We start from the raw sequence: 21,924 nt of genomic DNA, 5'->3' as shown, positions 1-21,924 counted from the left end.
ATGTGAAGCAAACGTATAATGGATTGCAGATTAACTGGGTTCAATAGAAGCAATCCCAGAATGTCTCCTCATCTACACATTACACAATGTTTCACAATATCTGCATTTAAACTTACTGTGAAGAATAGTTTAAACACCCCATTAGATCAAGTGAGATGTGAAAACTGTTTGCAAAATAAAATAAACTTCAAGTGCACCATTTTATTGCTAAATGGACTTTCCCTGCCTATGGCACTTTGGCAGAGACTATTGACTTACTTAAAGCAATATTAAAATAAATCGTTAGTCAGTTTTATAGAGTACATTGCTAAAATTTTAAGGATCCATAAAGCTTATCATTGCTGTAATATGTACTTTTACTATGGTAAGGGGAAAAACCAAATTGTATCAAGTAGAAATGGCCAGACTACAAAAGAATGATTTTCTAAGATGATGTCTTCCCACTCCCAGATTCAAGAGATAACATTCTGCCTAATATTTTACTTAAATCACCAGGCACACCAGTCTGCTGTTTGTCTTTTTTTTCACCTTTGGATTAAACAAAAAATGATTGTAATTCTGCTGGTGTCTATGTCAATGGTGTCATACAGCGGTAAGTGGCAATGTATTTTTATGACTATTTGACATTTATGCCTAAATATTGTTTTAAGTATGTGCATTTTGAAATAGTGCTTTAGAAGCACACCTCTGTCCCCTCAAGCTTAGTTGTTCAACACCTAAATGCACATAAATAAATTTATCTATCGAGTATTTATAGTTTTCTCAGGATTTATAGTGCAGCAAGAAAGATTTAGTGGGATTAAAAATATAACCAAATATTGCAACCTCCCTTCGGCCAGCATTTGGTCATTATTTAAATCCTTTAAATAATCCTCAAAAAAAGATTTACAAGTTGCATATAAAGAGATTCAACTCATTAAATACATGTGTATTGTCTAAATTCTCCAAACCATTCCGTATATCCTGACATATAACTCCTGTTCAGCTAAAGCTCCTCTTTCATATTTTTTTTTTCTTCATGTAAGTCTTCAGCTTTTACTGTCAGGGGTGAATGAGCTTCCCAGTGACAGGAATGGGCAAACATTTCAAATTTCTGCTGTCCCTGCACTGTGTAGGAATGTCATTAAGGGCAGTGGTGTGCTGGTGAAGAGAAGGACTCTTAGAAGGTCTAACAGCATTTCTGGTCGCTCCATGGGGTTATTTTTAAAGGGAAAAGAAAGCTCAGCACCTCGGCATAGACAAAACTCTGCACTGACCTACTTCAACTTCACCAGTGGCCTCTCTTCTCAGGGGCTGCGTTCAGCAAAAGTCAGTAAAGAAACAGCATAAAACACATAGGCTAAAATATATTGACGAAGCTGAACCTTAACTCGTACTATACGAATAGAAATCAGTAAGAATATTAGTATTTCCCACTGCAGTGGTAGATAATGCCCAAATATCTACACCATGTATTCATAAAAAAATAAAGGGGTAATTAGTCCCCAGATGTAAAAGGGACTAAACATATTGATAATATCCAGTGTACTCAGAAATATCTGGACACTCAGAACTTTTTTGAACGGAACATTTGAAAAAGATTTCCCCTTAAACCTTAAAAGGTTGTGCTACATTTTTTAGATCCTTTTCCCCCAGCTAAGCACATTCTGAGCACAAAAATTTAAAATGTTACTATTTTTAGGTTTGGAGAGGGTTATTGATATATATTTATGTGGGATTTATTCTGCTGATCTCTGCTTTGAGACTGAAACAAATATCTGCTCGTGAACTAGCATCTTTGTAAGGAGCTAAGGTATTTTACCTTGAATAAATCAAATAAGGTGGGTTTGTGGCACCCTGACTTTTCTCAGCACAATCAATTTTTCTGCTCCCTAAGGATTACAATGACTGTGTCCATGCCCTGTATTGTGACATTTTAACTTGCCATGATTGCAAAACACAACTGGAGGTGCACTGATGGTTTTTTGATGGGCTTTTTTCAGATAAAACTTCAGAAAATCTTTATCAGAGTAGAAACATCACAGACACAGTCCAGAAATATTTTTACATATATCTGAATAGTGAAAGAAATTCTGTGGATAAGTTATACAACTGGAAAGCCCTAGAGCTAATGTATCACACAAGTCTCCTCAGGACCCGTGCCAAGTCATTTAGCAGGTTTTAGAGAAAGGTGAGAGATGGTGACCTTCCCGGGGTCTTTTGAGGCTTAAAGGATTGATTTTTGTAGTGCAGTCTTTCACTGGTTATATGGAGAACGGCGCAGGACCAATAGCCCCAAAAGATATGATAGCAAAATAAGAAAAGAGAATAATTCATCCAGAAAGTATTTGCTCTTTGTCCTTTCCCCATCAATTTAAAAAAAAATTAAGCAATTTTGTTAGCAAACATTGGTTCATTGATCTTGACCTAGTGACAATTAGAAACAGCATTCTTTGTAATGAAAGGATTAGAAGAGCCAAAAGTTTACCAAGCTGCTGACCCTGTGATGGAGATTTTTCTCCAGGGGAGCCTCAAACATTTATGTGTTAATTGCGTGTGTGCAAATTAAGTTTGCTGAGAAGAACTAAGTGCAAGTGAAGGATGCTGGAGCAATCACAGCTTCCCACAGTTCTGTGGCGTGGCTTTATCAGTGCTCTCCTCTGGCTCGTTTCAGCTCAATGGGATTTTCATGTTTTCCAAACTTTTGCTGGAAGGACCGAATGATCAATGGCTATTCATCAACAGACGCTGAGTTGGAGCCATGGAGTTATCCAGAGTGTCAAAACCTGGGTCTGGATGCACTTGATAGAACATGGCTTGGGGGAAGGATGTTTTGTCATTGCAGAGGAAATACAGGCTTTAAGCCACACAATAAGGGGCAGTTTTACTTTAGCTAGCATTTTTAAAAATACGTAGCCTTCAATACAATTTATTTTGCACACCATTAGTTTGCTTGAATCTGAATTTCTCGTGGTCACCAAGCTTTCAACAGACTTGTTCCAGTCCTGTGAAGAAGGCCAGCCTTTATCAGGAGACCTTTTCTGGTTTGTGGAACGATTCTGTTCCCCTCAGACCTGCTGTAATGAAGGACACTTCTGATGGATTGCTGTTCATCCAAACGCTTTTGGTTGTGACCAGGACTTTCAGGAAAAGAATAACAGAAGAGGAAGCACCTCCTCCTACCTCCCCCAATCCCATACCCATATTCTGCCACTAAACTTGAGATAAGAATTGCTGGAGGCATATAACTCTTGTTCACTCCACAAAAGTTGTGGACATTCTGAGAAGGCTGTTATACACTATGTAAAAGAAGAAGTGAAGTCCTATTTTTTCCTAATCCTTTACTAAACATAGATTTAAGCCTTATATCTAAAAATCCACTACTCCTCTTTATTCTGTTATACTTATTGCAGGAAAATGCAACAGCTTAGCAAGATAACTGTCTGCTCTTTCCCAAAATCTTTCATAGAGAAACTGGACAGATTTCCTAAAGCCAGTTATTCTGAGACCTAAGCTATGCCATGCATTTAACATTATTTTTTCTTCTTCAGTTTTCAGATCCTTGAACAAATAAATACCCTTGACTTATTATTGTAAAAAAAAAAAAAAAAAAAAAAAAGTTAAAAAAAAGCGTCAAATTTAAATAAATCCAAAGTAACTCAAATCATGCAGAAGATAAGAACAAGGTAAAAAATGGGAAGGAAGAGAACAAGTAATAATTTTCACTCTAATTCAGGATATGGCAAATAGAAAAAAATAACAGCATTGAAAATATACCACAGCATCTTCAAAAGGAAAAAGAGATAATTAACTTAAGAAAGAAATAGTGACAGAAAAAGAAGCAATAAGACAATAGGCAATAAGGACTTGGAAAAACCAAACCTCTTGACTTCAGATAACCGTAGAGCACAGGCTTACAGAATAGAAACATTCTGGGACAATGAAAGTAGTTTGGCAACTAAAACAATGTTATACAATTCTACTGATTTACCCCAGGAAGTGCTACTGTTCAGAAGAGCAGGGGAATACAAGGGTTAGCACATCTCTAGCAATACCTCAGTTTAACAGAGGACTGATTTTTAAGCCGAAGTCACTGTGACACTTGTGGGCTTTCCTGGGTGCAGATGGAGCCAAGCGTTTCATGGCTTTCATAAATCACCTTTCTAGTGTGGGAAGGGATTCAAAATGCCTGCAGTGTATGTCCCATAATGAAGTATATGTTGTTAGTTTGTTGTTGTGGCTTTTTTTTTTATTGTTGAATCTTTTTCTTCTTTAATTTGTTTGCTGAGGTAGGTGGGCAAGAACTGAAGCCACCAGCATTCCTGCCAGAGCTTCTTGACACGCCTGAAAGAATCTTGAGTAAGAATGGCTTAAGCTTTGCTTTCCACAGTATTGCGTGGCAGAGGGGAATCACTTGTACTTCAGCAGCATTGCAGGAAAGTGTGCTGTTAGCAACTAGCTAGTAACTCTTATCTCAAAAGGGTTTATAAATTGAAGCAAGACTAGGGGCAGTCTGGGGACAGTTCTTGTCATTTACTTTTATAAAAAGAAGTGTGGTTTGTTTATTTTTTCATTTAGACAATGCCACATTCTTCAATGGAGTCTTTCAAAATGTGGAAAGTGTTGCATTATTTTTTGGTAAGTATGTGTTCCAGTTGTACTTGAGCACAGAATAGAAATCCTGTGGAGTTTGCTTTTATATACATTGAAAAGGAACAGGGATTTTTGAGGCTGTAGATTTCCCCAAAGACTATTACAAAACTGAATACTGCTGGGTGTCAAGCATTGCTCAATGTGCCTGCGTTATTGCCTTTTTTAGGCTCTGTGTTCATGCAAACATCACCCATGTGTGACCCACACCTGGCTCACCTCCGTTTACCAAGCATTCTATGGCCGTTCTCTTTCCAGACTGCCTGGGTTCTCACTTCACCTGGTTACAGTCCATCTTCACTAACTTCCCTGCCTTGCTCAACTTTGTGAACAAAATGAAGTGCGTTACTGGTTTTTGTCCCAGGGATTTTGAGGACTACGGTTGTTCTTGCCGGTTTGAGATGGAAGGACTCCCTGTGGATGAAGCTGATGAGTAAGTCTTACCTGTGAGATGTTCTCTTCTGCCATGACCAGCTTTCACTGCCCTCATGCTCTGATGACCCGAAGCATAACACTTGCCTAAAAGATTTAAGGACAGTAGTAAAAAAATAGATTATTTATTCAGAGGGTGTCAGTCCCACACCATCCAGCTCTGCTTAATCTAGTCACTTGCAGCCTAAATATCTGCTGTGACCTATAAATGATAACTTCAGCTCTGGTTTATCAGCCCTGCCCTTTGTTATTCCTACCTGTTGATGAGCACTATCTTTTTGCTCAGCTGATGCCCCGTACCAGTCGCCTTACAGCATGACTTGGAAACAGGTGAAGTCAAGATGGTCATAAACTACAGTATGGGATGATCCACTTGTTCTTTTTTTCTCATAGCCTCCCTTTATTTCCTCACACTTTGATGTGGAGAAATACTCCCATCCTACAGATAAAATCAGAGTCCCACACACCTGCATATAATTCCACCAGTGCAACTCAGGTGGCACAGCTGATTTAAACCGCTTGCAAAGAGTGGCCACTAATGCAATAGAGAATTAAACACCACACCCATCTCCTTAACATATCTACCCAGAAGTCTCTAAATTCTGAACAGATCTTTGTGAAGCAAGTCTCGTTCATTTTGTTGTACTGAAGAATTCTGTCTCACACTGAAATCAGTGCCAAAAACTGGAGGGCCTGTTAATAAGGTAAGTGGGAGAGCATTATTCTGAGCAGCTTAATGGGTTTACAAACTTATCAAACTTTTGTTATGGGGAGCTGTGTAATACACCAGCAATGTAAGCTCATAGTGGACTATAATGGAAATGTTGTTATCTGAGGGGCATTTAAACACCAACAGAATCAGCTAAATAAGACTTCAAGTGGCAGGAGGTTGAGTAGATCTTGCCCTGAATATCTGTGGTACATGCAAAGGTTGGAAGAGGTTGGAGCACCCAGGCACAAAGAAGAACAATACAGCTCAATGGTCCTTCCCAGTACCATGCAGCAGGAACAAAACCACCCAAATTCCACACTGTACTTTGGAGGGATACTATCCCAGACCCTGACTGGGATAGTGAGAAAAAATGTAATCTCAGGTCAGGACAAGTAAAAGGTTGTTCACTTATGCCTGCAGGAGGTGTGAAAAGAAATTCAAAGAGAATCAAAATGCACTCATGTCTAAATAGAAAAAAGCTTTTTACAACAAGGTAATGTAATGTATTAATACCTGAGTGAAGACAGCAATGGTTCAAAAAGAGCTAGTGCCCAGAGATAGATGGAAATTAATCCATCCACTTTCCAGCATGGAATGGTTGGGAAAATGAAGGTCTAACCCTGCTACTGGAAAAAAGCCATTTCTGAACAATTGTGATGACATGCTGAAATGAGAGCTCGAGTCAGTTCAATGGACTGATACCCGAAGAGCTGAGCACCTGGGCTTTCGCTTCACTCAGCTTCATTTTAATGCAGAGCAGTGTAAATGCAGCAACAGCAGAACGATCTGTCAGCAGTTTTGTCCTGAGAAACGGCCACAGAGTCACTTTGTGTTTACAAATTGGTGAGCAGTCTTGTGATGAGGTTTCCTTAGCAGCATGGCAACCCCACTGCAGTTTGCAGTAAAGGGAGGCTGATTATTGTTTTGCCACTGACACAGATATGCCCTTGGTTCAAGAGAGCCTCCAGAGAGGTAGCTGCTACGTGTCTTTCTCGGACACAGTTCCCACAGTGTTGTAATTTTTTCACTAACTTTATTTCTTATAAACTAGTTTGGGAAACCTTGGGTTTTATCACTGCCATTTCTATTTCATAAAAAAGGGCTGAATAACTCACGTAGGTTTTCAAGGCATTGGAAAATGTTTGTGCCTGTAAGAGCAAGCTTGTCCTATTTCCCAGAGTAGCTACTTGTCATGTCTAAATTAGATAACTGTCATATCTACGTAACCTACTCTACCTCCAAAGTACATGGGGACAGAGAAGCAAGGTTTCTAACTGCCTTTGTTGTGTGGTGGTAGGAGAAAGCTGTTTTACTCCAGTGTTAGAAAATTTTTTCATCATCCCTTCCCATGGGTAAATGGTGCATTTAAATTCTGATTGTTGCATAGAAGTACAAGAAACAGAGGATATATAACTAACTGCATGTAGTTATATAGTCTCAACGAGATACAGGGATTCACAGGGTGTTTCAGAGACATTAACCCTCCATGAGTGCCAGGTTCTGTGTAGTTCTCCAAATCTGCAGAGAGAAAGGTTGTAGCAGGACTGGATCCAAGACCTCTGGAGCCGTGCCATGGGGCACTGTTGACAGTGACATGGCAGTGCCATGGGTGGATATTTGGGCACCGATAGTGGATTTCTTATTTAAACTGCTTGTAGAGTCCTTGTAAGAACTCAGGACAGAAGTATAAACCTGGTCTCCCACAGCATTCAGACCTGCTTCCACCATGGAGTTTTGCATCCAGTTGTACTTACCCCATATGACTGACTTAGGGAAAAACAGAACTAAGCTTTTCTTGTGTCTAGGGACCACACTGAGGAGCCCTTTTTCTCCTCTTTTGCATTCTTGTGTAAGAGCAACACGAAAGCATTGCAGTCTGATCTTGAACTGAAAATAAATTGTGTAAACTCTGTGTTATTTCCCTCTTTAAGATGCTGTTTCGAGCACCGCAAATGCTATGATGAAGCAATGGAGATGGAGTGCACGTGGGACCCATCAAAGATTTCTACAGATGTCAGCTGCTCTACTGAAAACCTGACCTGTGGTAAGAGTAAGCCTCACCATAAATTAGATGTTTATTCTGGTCTATCTGCCAAAGGTCATATGTGAATTAGGCAGAAACCACTTCTATGTATGGATTTTTAAGGGCTTAAGTGTTCTACTAAACAGGGGTGAATGGAAATAAGAATACACAGAAACATCAGAGCCCAGCTAGGCAGGATATTTGAAGTCCAATAACTAGACCCTTGTCAGGGCTCCTCTAATAGGCAGCCTCTTGCTGAGGCTTTCCTGACTTGGCAGGACCACTAAGCATTGCTTGAGATACCTCCACACATCAGAAATGCAGCAGTTGTTGGGCAAAGACCTGAAAAACAGTTCACTTCTGAAGATTCAAGGCCTGATTTTTATATCCTTGGAGGGATTCCACTCTTCGTTCTCAAGGTCATACACACTCCTCAGACACATTGTTCCATGCAATACTAACACAGTCCTGGCAAGAGTGGGGTGGGGCTCTTCAGTGCCTAATCAATTTTAATATAATTTTTCAGCAAGTATTCACTGTCAGAAAAGACCATGTGCTAGAACACGACTTGAGGATACCAGCAAAGAGGAAAAGAATGCCCAAACCAAAACTCTTACAGCTTGTTTAAGAAACAATCTGATCCAATTTCCTTTTCTTGTTTAAAATTAAAACCATTTTTGCTATTGAGGCCAATCTATACAAGTCTAAGTTAATTTAAATGTAAATAGTACTTTTTTAGCTTTTTCCATACTTAATAATCAGAAAATATTTTGTTCAAGCTAAATTAAAAAAAAAAAGGGAAAAAAAAAAAAAGAATAGTTTCCATCAAAAATGTGGAACATAAGAGTGACAGCTTCAAAAGGTCAATGGTGTTTTTTAAACCCTGAAAGGTAGAAAGTTTTGAAGTGGGAAAATAGTATTTCCTGGGAAACTGTTTCATACCCTTTATAAGGAGCAAAACACATCTTACATGAAAGTCTTGGCTTGTGGACTATGACTCCTTGAGGTTAGGAGGAATATTTTAATGACGTCTGTGAAATGTCAGGCTCTGCATCAGCTGGGTTGAGTTTTCCATGGGAAAACCAGAGGCAGGGAAGCCCTGCTCTGTTGCCCTCACTGCTCTGCAGAATGACCCGGCAGAGGCAAGAAGTCTATTGCCAGCTGTGCCAGGCTACATTGGTTAGTGTTTGGAAAACAAATTGTGTAGGACTATGAAACTTGACAGTATTTAATGTGGAGAAGTGCAGTACAAATAGGCTTGCACTAATGAATATAGACACAAACTTTACAGGGAGAAGAAAGACGGAGGTGGAAAAGATATTTCAATAGTACCTTGTTTGGATTTTTATTTTATTTCTAGAGTCTGGGGATCCCTGTGAACAGTTTCTCTGCAACTGTGACAAAGATGCCATTGAATGCTTTGTGAAGGCACACATTAACTCTTCCTTGAATGGGCTGGATGTCTCCTTCTGTCCATCTCCTGTTACAGGTAATAATAAGGATCTGATCGACTGCCTCCTCCTGCCAGTTTTTCCACTGGCATCAAATTTGACCTGAGGAGAATGAAGCAGCAGCTGGGTGCTTTCCTGCACTAAATCTGGCAGTCTGTCCTCTTCTCCATTTCATGTGTCCTTTCCATTTACTGCTACTCAAGTGAATACCAAGAGAGAAGAAAAAGGTGGGCTAATTGCCATCCTGGAGCAAGTCCAGGGGAGGTTACTGAGCTCGTGAGGGGGCAGGAGCACACGATGAAAGAGAAGGAGGCTCAGGGGAGACCTTTTTGCTGTCCTCAATACCTAGTGGGATGTGTAGAGAAGACGCAGCCAGACTCTTCCTGGAGGTGCACAGGGACAAGACAAGAGGCAAGAAACACAACAGGGAAATTCCTGTTAGATATGAAGAAATTCTTTATTCAGGAGGCACCTGCCAGCCCTGGGAGACTCTTGCCAATGTGAACGAATGGGTGATATTTGGGGTGATTAGTCACTGAGGTCACTAACAGGAATGCCAAACGGAAAATATTGCTAGCTCAAATCTCCCCTTAAATCATGCAAAAACTCTAGCTGGAAAGGCAAAAATAGACCCAGTCTACTCTGTTACTTGGTTTCCATCTTGGAAAGAAAAATCCTCTGAAAAGATGAAGGGGATATTTATCTTCATTGTCATACACTGATCTGTGCTTTGCAGCTGAAATTACAGCCTGGTAAGGCTGAATACCTGTCCTGTGGGAACAGGGACAGATTAAAAACTTAATTCATATGGATTGCAACCAGAGCATGGCAGGGGGAGGACCTTTGAACTCCCAAGCTGACGTGGATGTGAAAAAGCAATGTTAGCTTTTCTAATCCTTTGGCTCATATTCACACCCCCCAGTGCTAAGGACAGATATAGACATCTGTATCATGCTCTGGATGCAGGCACCCCCTTGTGAACAGGTCAAGGGAGAAGAAAATGCCACAGGAAAGTTTGCCTCAAAGCCAGAAAATTGTTTCGTGTTAAGCCAGTAATCTTTCACTGGGATCAGATGGCTCTAATATAAAGTATGGCAGTTCCAACACATTCCAAATAAAGGGGAAATTGTTAGGTGCTAACAGGAAAATCATGCTGATTTTACCACTGCTGATAAAGATTAATTCAATCTTAACTCACTGAATACCTCTAGAAATTTTAGGCTCTTGATTATATTTCTTAATGGGGAAAATATCCTCTGAATTAAACATTTTTCTTTAGCTTTCACTCATGTTATTATCTTTCTGTGTAGCTCTTCTGTCCAGTTCAGGGTTTGAAAAAAAAAAAAAAATCCTATCTGACGAATTTCTAGGAAAAGGATTTTGGTAGATTCTTTATTACAGAGAAAAATGGGGATATATTACAGAGAGTGAAATGGAGATATATTTGCCTAAACCTCTACTTTAATAGCAATAAATTCAATTAACTCCTGATTTGTTGTAGTATTCAGATTAAACAGTGACAAATTCCCTTTCCATATGTTAGTCTATGAGAGAGCTTTCTCCTTTTCAGAAACCACCAGCCAGAGAGCAATGACAGCACTTCACACAGAGGGTACGTCCTTATCTCTGTAATTCTTTGATTGGAGTATTTTAAATCAAGATAAATTTATACTCATAAAAATAACATGAGTAGTTTGGAAGCTATGAATTCCTTTCTGAGAAGCAAAGACAAGTTTTAACAAGATGTCAAAATATGAAAGGAAGAGAAAAAAAGCCTAATAAATTAAACCCCCATTTTTGTGACCAGCTTTTACACAGGTGCACGGGAAAATTTCAGCCAATTAACTCATTTTTCTGAGAAGAGAACCTCGAAGCTCATTGAGAAATGATATAAGAAGAAACACAGTAAAAGCAGCTTAAAAATAGTTTCAGATGGATCCTTCTCTATTTGCATGCACATTTAAGGCTCTGCTTCAACAAGGTTCCTAGCCAGGTGCATGGGTTTAAACATTGTTTTCTGTTTAAATGTTTAAATCCTATCTTCATACCTTCACTATAGGCCACTTATTTAAGTACCTGCTGAAATGGGAATTTAAATTATGCTGATTGCTAACCAATTTTTCTTGTTTAGGTTGAAACTCTGTATGATAGAGACTGAGGGACTTTTTGTTTATTTTTTGTTGATTTCTTATTTATTTTTTATGTTGCTAAGTAGAATTTAGTATCGGCACCGAATAAATATTAAGGCAGGTTTTTAATATTGTTACCATAATTTTTAATAATTGGGTTTGCATTTGCTGTATTTATGTCATACAATAACTGCACAAAAAGCACAACTGTGGTAATATTTAAAAATAAGTTCCATTTTTATGACACTGATCCTGTTATGGTGAGATCCTGATTGTTAAGCATCGTAAGGCATGACTCTTGGGAGTGTTTTTATTTTTGCAGAATTCCTTCATCATGGGATGGACAAAACACGGGCTTCAACTGCATCCATGGAAGAAGGTTTGCAACTTAAGAGTGCATGGGGCAAAGTTTGCAGCTCCCAAAAGCTGAAAGAGTAAAATATAAGAATAAGCTCTTTGCTTGCTTTCTGCCCTTCTAAAAGGACAGATCTAAAAGTAGATGCAATGTTTTAGTGATCAAATTCAAGACTGAATGAGGTGGTGTGATTTTTCAGTTTGTACATGGGATGTGCTCAGCCAGTGTTTACAGTAAGTTTCCCGAGGGCTGAATATGAGCACTCCACAACAAAACCTGTTTTCATGCAAACAGACCTGGCACTATTTGAGAACAGAAGAACCTGGTTTCAATCTGTAATGTGCTCTTCTGGGAGGCTTGGTAATAGAAAACTGAGAGCTCCTGAAGGAGTGAGTTCTTCTGTAGTTGTACATCTGTATCAATCTTTTACTTCCCGAGAAAATGATAACTTGTGCTCTCTAAAGAGACATAGTTCATCCTAAAGCTCAAATTACTGCCAAGGGATAAAAACCTGTATTAGAAATTTTAGAAAGCTGAAAATGTATCACAGATAACATCTAGTCAGACTCTGAAGGAAATATTTGGAGAATCACTTACCATTTAACTAGCTGTCTCCCCGTTTAAGCCCATAGGAGCTTCACCACTGACAACTGGGGGAACTGCAAGAAGATGAAGCCAAGTCCTACTCGGAAACTTGTTCAAACGCAAAGCCATTATTCCTCACATCACAATATCCTAACAGCAGACAAAAAGATGCAGAGATATTTCTTTTAAATAATGTTTATAACCTATCAAAATATAATTGATGATAAATGAAAAATGCTTATCAAAAAATAAATTAGAGAATAGGGAAGTATTGGGGCTTGTAGCTGCCCATCCGCACTTGGCTTTCATTGCAGGTAAACATGAGGTGTTTGTGAGGAATGTGGCACATCCTTCTGTGCACAACACCGAGATTATAGACCTAATTATTTTTACTGTATTTGTCTGTCGAATGGTTTTAATATTGAATTTGCTGCTTCAGTCACAGGTATGCTGCTGCTTTGTTAGTGTAAAGCCCGTTATTTGAACACAGCAACGAGATTATTTTATCACTATTACTTTGTCTGCAACAATAGATGCACCACAGATAAAAACGGCCAGTATAAAAAATGCCCAGGTCTTCCTGCTTTGCTGAAAAAGCTCTTCTTGGCAGCCTGATATCTCATAAGAGTCAGCGCTGGAAACTTGTTTTCTGAGTTTACCTTTTTTGTCTTCAACAGTGATTTCTTTTGAGCCCAGTGAGTTGGTCCTGGGGACTTCCAAAGCTGGAGGTAAGACACTGATTATGCTTTTATTGATGAATCAGTCACTCCTGACTCCAGGTGAAAACAGGTTTTGGTTAAGGAAGCTCTGTGGTGTCACAGGCAAAAATCTGTAGCTCGGGAATTCTGGGTTATACCCCTAATTGTCCTGCTCATTGCACATCCCTAAGCAAACCACTTGGTTTCTCCTAATTACTGTTTTCATAAAAGAAGTCTAATAGTGATGTCTGCTTAAGCTTTGTGATGTTTTCTGTAAAAGCCACTCCAGAAATGCATTGCAGAAATGGAGGGTGTAGGTCACTAACATGATGCCTCTGCTTGTTGAGCAGGTACTACAAGGGACCACAGAGGAACAGCTCCTGCTCCCTCCCGCCCCTCGATAAGAGGTCAGTGACTCTCAGCTTTCTCTTTCCTGTCCTGGTGGACAATAGGATGACCATGAACTGACAATGTGCCCTTGTGGCCAAGAAGGCCAATGGCATCCTGGGGTGCATCAGGAGGAGTGAGACCAGCAGGTGGGGAGAGGTTATCCTGTCCCTCTACACAGCCCTGGTGAGGCTCCAGCTGGAGTATTGTGTCCAGTCCTGGGGTCCCCAGTTCAAGAAGGACAGGCAACTGCTGGAGAGGGTACAGCAAAGCGCTACCAAGATGATTAGGGGCCTGGAGCATCTCTCTTATGAGGAGAGGCTGAGGGACTTGGGTCTTTTTAGTCCAGAGAAGAGAAGGCTGAGGGGGGATCTGATCAATGCCTTAACTGATCAATTCTTGAAGGGTCAGACCTGGCACTATTTGAGAACAGAAGAACCTGGTTTCAATCTGTAATGTGCTCTTCTGGGAGGCTTGGTAATAGAAAACTGAGAGCTCCTGAAGGAGTGAGTTCTTCTGTAGTTGTACATCTGTATCAATCTTTTACTTCCCGAGAAAATGATAACTTGTGCTCTCTAAAGAGACATAGTTCATCCTAAAGCTCAAATTACTGCCAAGGGATAAAAACCTGTATTAGAAATTTTAGAAAGCTGAAAATGTATCACAGATAACATCTAGTCAGACTCTGAAGGAAATATTTGGAGAATCACTTACCATTTAACTAGCTGTCTCCCCGTTTAAGCCCATAGGAGCTTCACCACTGACAACTGGGGGAACTGCAAGAAGATGAAGCCAAGTCCTACTCGGAAACTTGTTCAAACGCAAAGCCATTATTCCTCACATCACAATATCCTAACAGCAGACAAAAAGATGCAGAGATATTTCTTTTAAATAATGTTTATAACCTATCAAAATATAATTGATGATAAATGAAAAATGCTTATCAAAAAATAAATTAGAGAATAGGGAAGTATTGGGGCTTGTAGCTGCCCATCCGCACTTGGCTTTCATTGCAGGTAAACATGAGGTGTTTGTGAGGAATGTGGCACATCCTTCTGTGCACAACACCGAGATTATAGACCTAATTATTTTTACTGTATTTGTCTGTCGAATGGTTTTAATATTGAATTTGCTGCTTCAGTCACAGGTATGCTGCTGCTTTGTTAGTGTAAAGCCCGTTATTTGAACACAGCAACGAGATTATTTTATCACTATTACTTTGTCTGCAACAATAGATGCACCACAGATAAAAACGGCCAGTATAAAAAATGCCCAGGTCTTCCTGCTTTGCTGAAAAAGCTCTTCTTGGCAGCCTGATATCTCATAAGAGTCAGCGCTGGAAACTTGTTTTCTGAGTTTACCTTTTTTGTCTTCAACAGTGATTTCTTTTGAGCCCAGTGAGTTGGTCCTGGGGACTTCCAAAGCTGGAGGTAAGACACTGATTATGCTTTTATTGATGAATCAGTCACTCCTGACTCCAGGTGAAAACAGGTTTTGGTTAAGGAAGCTCTGTGGTGTCACAGGCAAAAATCTGTAGCTCGGGAATTCTGGGTTATACCCCTAATTGTCCTGCTCATTGCACATCCCTAAGCAAACCACTTGGTTTCTCCTAATTACTGTTTTCATAAAAGAAGTCTAATAGTGATGTCTGCTTAAGCTTTGTGATGTTTTCTGTAAAAGCCACTCCAGAAATGCATTGCAGAAATGGAGGGTGTAGGTCACTAACATGATGCCTCTGCTTGTTGAGCAGGTACTACAAGGGACCACAGAGGAACAGCTCCTGCTCCCTCCCGCCCCTCGATAAGAGGTCAGTGACTCTCAGCTTTCTCTTTCCTGTCCTGGTGGACAATAGGATGACCATGAACTGACAATGTGCCCTTGTGGCCAAGAAGGCCAATGGCATCCTGGGGTGCATCAGGAGGAGTGAGACCAGCAGGTGGGGAGAGGTTATCCTGTCCCTCTACACAGCCCTGGTGAGGCTCCAGCTGGAGTATTGTGTCCAGTCCTGGGGTCCCCAGTTCAAGAAGGACAGGCAACTGCTGGAGAGGGTACAGCAAAGCGCTACCAAGATGATTAGGGGCCTGGAGCATCTCTCTTATGAGGAGAGGCTGAGGGACTTGGGTCTTTTTAGTCCAGAGAAGAGAAGGCTGAGGGGGGATCTGATCAATGCCTTAACTGATCAATTCTTGAAGGGTGGGTGTCAAAAGGACAGGGCTGGTCTTTTTTCAGTGGTGCCCAGTGACAGGATAAGAAGAAATGGGCACAAACTTGAATATAAGAAGTTCCACCTAAACATGAGGAGGAACTTCTTTACTTTGAAGGTAGCAGAGCACCAGAACAGGCTGCCCAGAGAGGTGGTGGAGTCTCCTTCTCTGGAGACATTCAAAACCCGCCTGGACAAGTTCCTGTGCAACCTGCTCTAGGTGCACCTGCTTTGGCAGGGGGGTTGGACTAGATGATCTCCAGAGACCTTCTAACCCCATGTGATTCTGTGGCTGACACAGCAATACCTCATCTACAAGCATCACAGTTCAAAATCCATGCATGGTGACAACAGGGCTGCCAGAGAATCAAAGTCAGGTAGCAGGTACACAGATAATAAAACCAGACTCAGAATTATTCGCTGTCTTGCCTCAAGCCACTCATTGCACTCCTTGTGCAAGAATTTGTGAAGGGCTCTTCATATAAGGTTTTTCCAATATAATGGTTGATCCTTTAAATGACATTCATAGCACCTGCTGCCAGAAGGGTTCATTTTGATTGTGCCTCCTCCTTTATTAATACAGAATTTCACGGAATTCTTTCCCTGGTCTAAACCCTACTTCACCTCTTGCAGTTGTTATTGCTTTGAGCACAGCCACGCCAGCAGCTACAGAAGTGGAGCACTGTGGGAAACTTGGAAGTTTTCAGCGGCCCCTTTTTTTGGTAGAAAGGATTGTTTAGGCAGACTAAAATCCCCCTGAAAAACTTAAGGAGCAGTACATATGGAGAGAAGAAAGTAGCAAATTTTTGCCTCTGATTACACTGCTGGTCCACTTTTCCCACCCCCGTGCAGAAATCCAGCATGGCTGTGCTAAGCAATGGTCAAAATCACTAAACGTTCCCTTGCATTAACTTGAATGTACCAGAAAATCTGTGTGTTGTGCTGTGAGGTCTGTGTGGCTCCTGGAGGATTATTTGTAATATCTATTCTTAGCTAAGTGCAGAATTTCCCAAACTCCAGTTCTATTTTCTACATCTAGCAGGAATTGCTTTCGACACATCACTGTCAACGGAGTGGCATAAAATGTGCACCTTGTTAGCTACTAGATCTAGCGTGTTGCTATCGCTCCCTTTCTTCAACCTTCCATGGTCTTCCTTGTGTTCTTAGCAGTTCTTTCATTATTTTAATCTCTGCTCCTATCCTCTGACAGGCTATTTTTAACACATACTAAAAACAGAACTTCAGAGGAACAAATTTAATGAATTTGAGCTTAATCCAATTAATAAATTCAGCCAAGGAATTTAAAAGGAAAGGTTTTAAAAATGTGGAAACATATGTTAACTAGTATTTCCCAAGTATTTTGTTTGTGAACTGCCACATTCTTCATATCGAAATTTAGAAAAAATGAAACCATTTGATAGCAGTATTTTCATTTTCAGGTTAGCTTATATAAAAAATGAAAGTGAAAAAAAGAAAGAAAAAAATGTTAAGTAACCACCAAATTAAACAAAGCAATAATGGCCAACAATAAAGACTCAGATAATCCAAAAATAAATATAAATTTAATTTTTAGGATGAAGAATCCCCTTAAAACTACATTTCTATTCATCCTCAACTTATTTTCTCCTTAATATTTGCTTGTGGTTACAGTGAAGCAAATCCTTCAGTTGCCCTGCTCTGTATCAGTCAAATAATTTTCCACCTTCCCTGATGCTGCTATCAGTTTTGGTATCCTCATGTGAATGGACTTTTTTTTTAGGAATTTACTAACAAAATGACACCTCACCTGCACTTTATCTCTCAGTATGGCTGACTAATCAGTAACCCATATGATTTTGAGCAGCTGGCACAGCTCTTTGCATCAGTATGCAACATATAAAGGTAAAAAAAAAAATGTATAAATCAGTAGTAATACTGGTTCTGTTTAACCAGCATCTTCTTTTCTGAAAGGCAGATGTACAACAAATTTACAACAAAGTAAAGAAATGACTAATGTGGGTACTCCTTACTTTTCCTTCATTTTATTACAGTCTTCATTTTATTTTATTTTTTTTCCTCTATGACTATCAGTTCACATGAATTCTGCTTGGGGATAGTACTCTGACCTGCTATCTCAATGAAAATCTTCCTTTTTATTGCTCCATGTCCAATGTCGTCTTCTGCTTTCCTCTTTCTGCTTATCCAGAAGAGGATGGATTTATGGAAGCTGTGGCCCCAGTGGAAGAGATAACCACCTCCCCAGCCTTACTGTCTGGAGATACTAACTCAATGCAAGTCAAAATTGTCCCCACCGAGAAGACTCCTGCCCTCACATCTCCAAAGACAAAAGAAAAAGGCAAGTAAAAACTGAATTACACCTCTTCTAATTTACAGCACTCCCCTACTCCTGTTCTCAGCTATCTGAGGATTCAGCATTTTTTGTAGACGTAGAATAACACTATTTTCTTCCTAAATCTGGATATATTTCATAGAAATGCTTAATTTAACATAGCTTAACATAGAAAGATTAATTAACCATTAATGAACAGCCTTCCATCTATGAATTAAGCAAATTTTAGAAAACGGCCAATTGATTACGGTTCAGAATATGCACTTTTGGACACATTACTGAAAGAAGAGTTTCCTCTCCCTTTGTAAGTCTAATCTACCCATATGCCATCTCCAGAGACAAGCCCAGCAAGGGGTGGGCAGAGCACAGCTCCCTCTGGAATAGCCCTGGAACTGGCGCTGTCTGACACCAGACCCCATGAACCTGCAGAAAAAGGTAAATGAAGGGTTTTGTTCCCCGGTTATATCTAATGAAATATTCAGCTACCTCTATATGAAAAGGGAGTTGTATATTACATATAAGGATTATAGTTATTCTAAACCAGTTAGACAAGCACATATGCATTGGTATTTATAAGAACAACAGGAGATGCAGTCATCTGCAAAAGCTTCCAACAGTTCAGCCTCTCCCACCAAACTTAACAAAACCTATTTATGATTAGGTTATAAGTACATTTTTCATACAGTACAAGATCTAAAATGAGCTCAGTGAATATTTCCCCTTGCTTTTGTTTTTAGGCAGTAATTTAACCACATCTTTGAGTTAGCTGATTTTGCAAGCAGCAGAAGCAATAGAAGGAACTTCCCTGTTGCTCAGTTGGGATAGAGGCATCACAGCTCTAATTGAATTGCAGTTAAAAAGTGTGAATACGATTATCCAAGGTGGTCTTCCCTGGCTTGTAAGATCAGGAAATAATTCTCTTTGAAGTGAAAATCCAAAATCTTTCCTTTAGGAAAGTAACACTAGCACTGATTGCTCTGTGATGGTAGCCAAGCTTTATCAGGAGGAGTTTTGTAAGTGTACCATGAAGGAATCATGTACATCTTAGCCCTACTACACCTTTAATGCTAGGTGGAAGGTATTTCAGAAGAAAAAGTAGTTATTGTTTACTCCAGCACACATTAGTCATTGCCCAGTTATCACCATACGTTAACATAAGAGGTTAAGACTCTGTTTTCTGAATTAGCCAAGACAGAAGCTACTGAATACCCAGCTAGGTTTGAATATTCGAGAAGGAAAATTCAACTACGAAGGATTACAAAGGATTGCAAAGCACTCTCATTGCAATCCAATTTTACTTGTACTTTATAACTTCCTAGGCAGCTCTCTCCCCTTTAAATATTTCCCCCCACTTCTACTGACTTGCTCTGTAGCACTCTAAGAGCCATGGACTGGAGCAATAATTTAGATATTGTAAAACGTTGCCTTTAAAAGTTTCTGAGAGCTCTGAAAATACTTCTGTCATCACAAGAGATCCCCCAACCGGTGAAAACATGATGTGTCAAATCACTTTTTTCTTTGCTTTCCAGTATGTGAGCGATTAACCTTTTTGCAAGAGAGAGGAAACGGAAGAGCGAAGAGGGAGCTGCCCCAGCTGGGAGAAATGCTCTTCTGTTTAACTGAGCGATGCCCTGAGGAGTTTGAGTCTTACGGCTGCTACTGTGGCCAAGAAGGAGGAGGTGACCCTATTGATACACTGGACAGGTGGGGGCTCTTCTACATTCTGTCATTAACTGTGGGCATTATCGGGGTGCCTATGGACCAACAAAGATCAGTATACATCAGTATACAATACAAGGCTGGGCCTTGTATTGCTATGTGTCAGTAGTCAGGCCATATTTTGAAAAAGAGTAAGTAAATAGCCACTTAAATACATAAAACATGAAGGCTAGTCACGGCTCTCGCTATCTTGATGCAGTTTACAGATTTTCAGCCAGCAATATTTAAACACTTGAAGACACTTCTCCTAGAGGATTGGGTCACACTTAGAGTTGTAATTATATGTCTTAAAAATAAAACAAAATACCACCAAAAAACTACAGCACTCTTAAGCAAATGATGCCAAAGGAATGAGGGAGGAAGTTCTGAAAGCAGGAACAGCTATAGGAGGAGAGTAGGAACAGGTTTGTTTGATCGTTTCTTATTCCTTATGGAATTTTTTTTCCATATGAAAAATAAATTTCTCAGTTTAAATGGGCATTGAAAATACACAGATAAAATAATTGTGAGTATTCTGTGACGCAAGAAGAGTAAATACTTTTCAGTTATATCTACAGTGTTTATTTTAGATTTTTTATTTATTGTTTATATGTCTACTATGTTTATTTTAGGTGCTGCTTCACTCATCACTGTTGTATGGAACAAGTGAAGAAACTCGGATGTCAGGCAGAAAGAAGTTCAAGATCTGAAGTTGTATGTTTTGATCACAAGCCAAAATGTAAGTTCTGGTTAGAGGAAATTCCTTCTGCCCTGATGAGAGTGTATCAAAGCGTTATGGACTGAACACCACCAGGCCTGTGAGCTGCTACAGCCGAGTATGGGGACAGAAAAATTTGGCTTAGAAAATGTTAGCAATGCTTAACTGCAAAATGGAGCTTTTTTTCCTAGCTGAGATCAAGGTTATTACACCACTGTGTATGATGTGACCAGGTCAGGCTGAGAAAATCAGACGCAGGTATTTTATGACTGGAGACAGAAGTCAGCTGTTGGGTGCCTTTATGTTCACAAATTCAACTAAAGCCAATCAGAACCTTCAGCTGCCCAGCACCTTGGTGCCAGGCTTATACTTAGATGATTGAAGGTGAATTTGGAGACTAAAATTCAAGGCAGATTTGAAAATGTTACTTTCAAAAGCTCATCCACCCATGGCAGATTACACATTGACTAATTGTAATTGCTTTCAAACCTTAATTCTGACGGGGTTTTGAGCAACCTGGTCTAGCAGGAGGTGTCCCTGCCCATGGCAGGGGGGTTGGATCCATGGTCTTTAAGGTCCCTTCTAACCCAAACCATTCTATGATTCTTTTTAAGGTATTGGTTGGAGCACCTGTGAGAAACTACTATGTGCTTGTGACAAGACAGCAGCTGAGTGCATGGCTTCTGCCTTCTTCAATGAGAGCCTGAAGTTCCCTCACAGGCAGGAGTGCCAGGAGGAGAAAGCCTCATGTCAGAGAGACCCTTATGAAAGACCTTCCATGGGCACAGAAACAGGCACTGGGACTTCCAGCTCTGAAGAGAGCAGTGAGGAGGAAGGTCCACTGTGGAGGGCGTTAAGAAGAGCAAGGAGAGAGACACACCGTCCTGCTGGAAACTCCAGAATGGAGCAACATGAAGGCAGATAACCAGCCACCACCACCACGTGCTGGAGAACCAGCATGGAGACTTTCAGAGCCAGCCATTGCATACCTTAATCCTCTTTATCACGCTACACTCTGCTTCACACTTTCCAGCACACAAATGACATAATCATAGACTAGCTATTAAATGTTAGCCTGTAATACTCCTTACTGTAGGGAAGTCAGGACTATGGACTGCCTATCTAGGTCAGATACTGCCTTAAATTATTAGTTGACAGTATTCTGTGTAATTTCATTTGATTTTTATGTTCTGATCAAAGACAGATTCTTGTTAACTGTGTAGTTGGTTCAGACTGGATCTTGCTGAAAACCTAATATTTTAGGGTTTTAATTAAACCAAATTGCAACTACTCCAACTGCTTTTGCAGACATTCTTCTTTTACTGAGCTTAGCACAAGACACACAAAAGAAAAGGTAAGGAAATTACATAAAAATAGGTTCCTTCTTCCCTTCTTATCTAACTGCAATTTTCAGCCAGCAGAGTTTCTGCTGGTCAAACAGATCATGACAGTAAAAGCCCCATTCCTTGCACCAGAGCTGTGTCCTGTGCATGGTTATCTCCAGTTTTGAGAGATTTCAGGATGCTAAAGGGAATAATTTAAAGGTTCTGCTTCCTGGAATCAACTAAGACAAAT

At 40.0% G+C, this 21,924-nt stretch overlaps 1 protein-coding gene across 1 annotated transcript; it reads left to right on the top strand.

Annotated features, from left to right (window-relative positions):
• The first annotated feature begins 546 nt into the window (after positions 1–546).
• OC90 (otoconin 90) lies at positions 547–21,274 on the top strand. The gene is made up of 14 exons (XM_014965218.1): positions 547–592; positions 4,273–4,338; positions 4,558–4,617; positions 4,888–5,062; positions 7,705–7,817; positions 9,157–9,285; positions 11,699–11,755; positions 12,994–13,044; positions 13,365–13,421; positions 17,790–17,939; positions 18,270–18,368; positions 19,463–19,637; positions 20,264–20,370; positions 20,964–21,274. Exons 1-14 carry the CDS (start codon positions 547–549, stop codon positions 21,272–21,274), a joined length of 1,596 nt encoding a protein of 531 aa, XP_014820704.1.
• Positions 21,275–21,924: the final 650 nt, after the last annotated feature.

This window comes from Calidris pugnax, unplaced genomic scaffold, assembly GCF_001431845.1.
Source record: "Calidris pugnax isolate Ruff unplaced genomic scaffold, ASM143184v1 scaffold41, whole genome shotgun sequence".
Classification (NCBI taxonomy): domain Eukaryota; kingdom Metazoa; phylum Chordata; class Aves; order Charadriiformes; family Scolopacidae; genus Calidris; species Calidris pugnax.
The sequence above is the reverse complement of the archived record's forward strand: the minus strand, read 5'-3'. Positions and strand labels throughout refer to the sequence as shown.

Coding starts and splice junctions, on each gene's coding strand:
- OC90 (XM_014965218.1), top strand. CDS start 547: ATGATTGTAATTCTGCTGGTGTCTATGTCAATGGTGTCATACAGCG. Junction 13,045..13,364: donor GGGGACTTCCAAAGCTGGAG/GTAAGACACTGA, acceptor CTTGTTGAGCAG/GTACTACAAGGGACCACAGA. Junction 19,638..20,263: donor CCTATTGATACACTGGACAG/GTGGGGGCTCTT, acceptor TGTTTATTTTAG/GTGCTGCTTCACTCATCACT.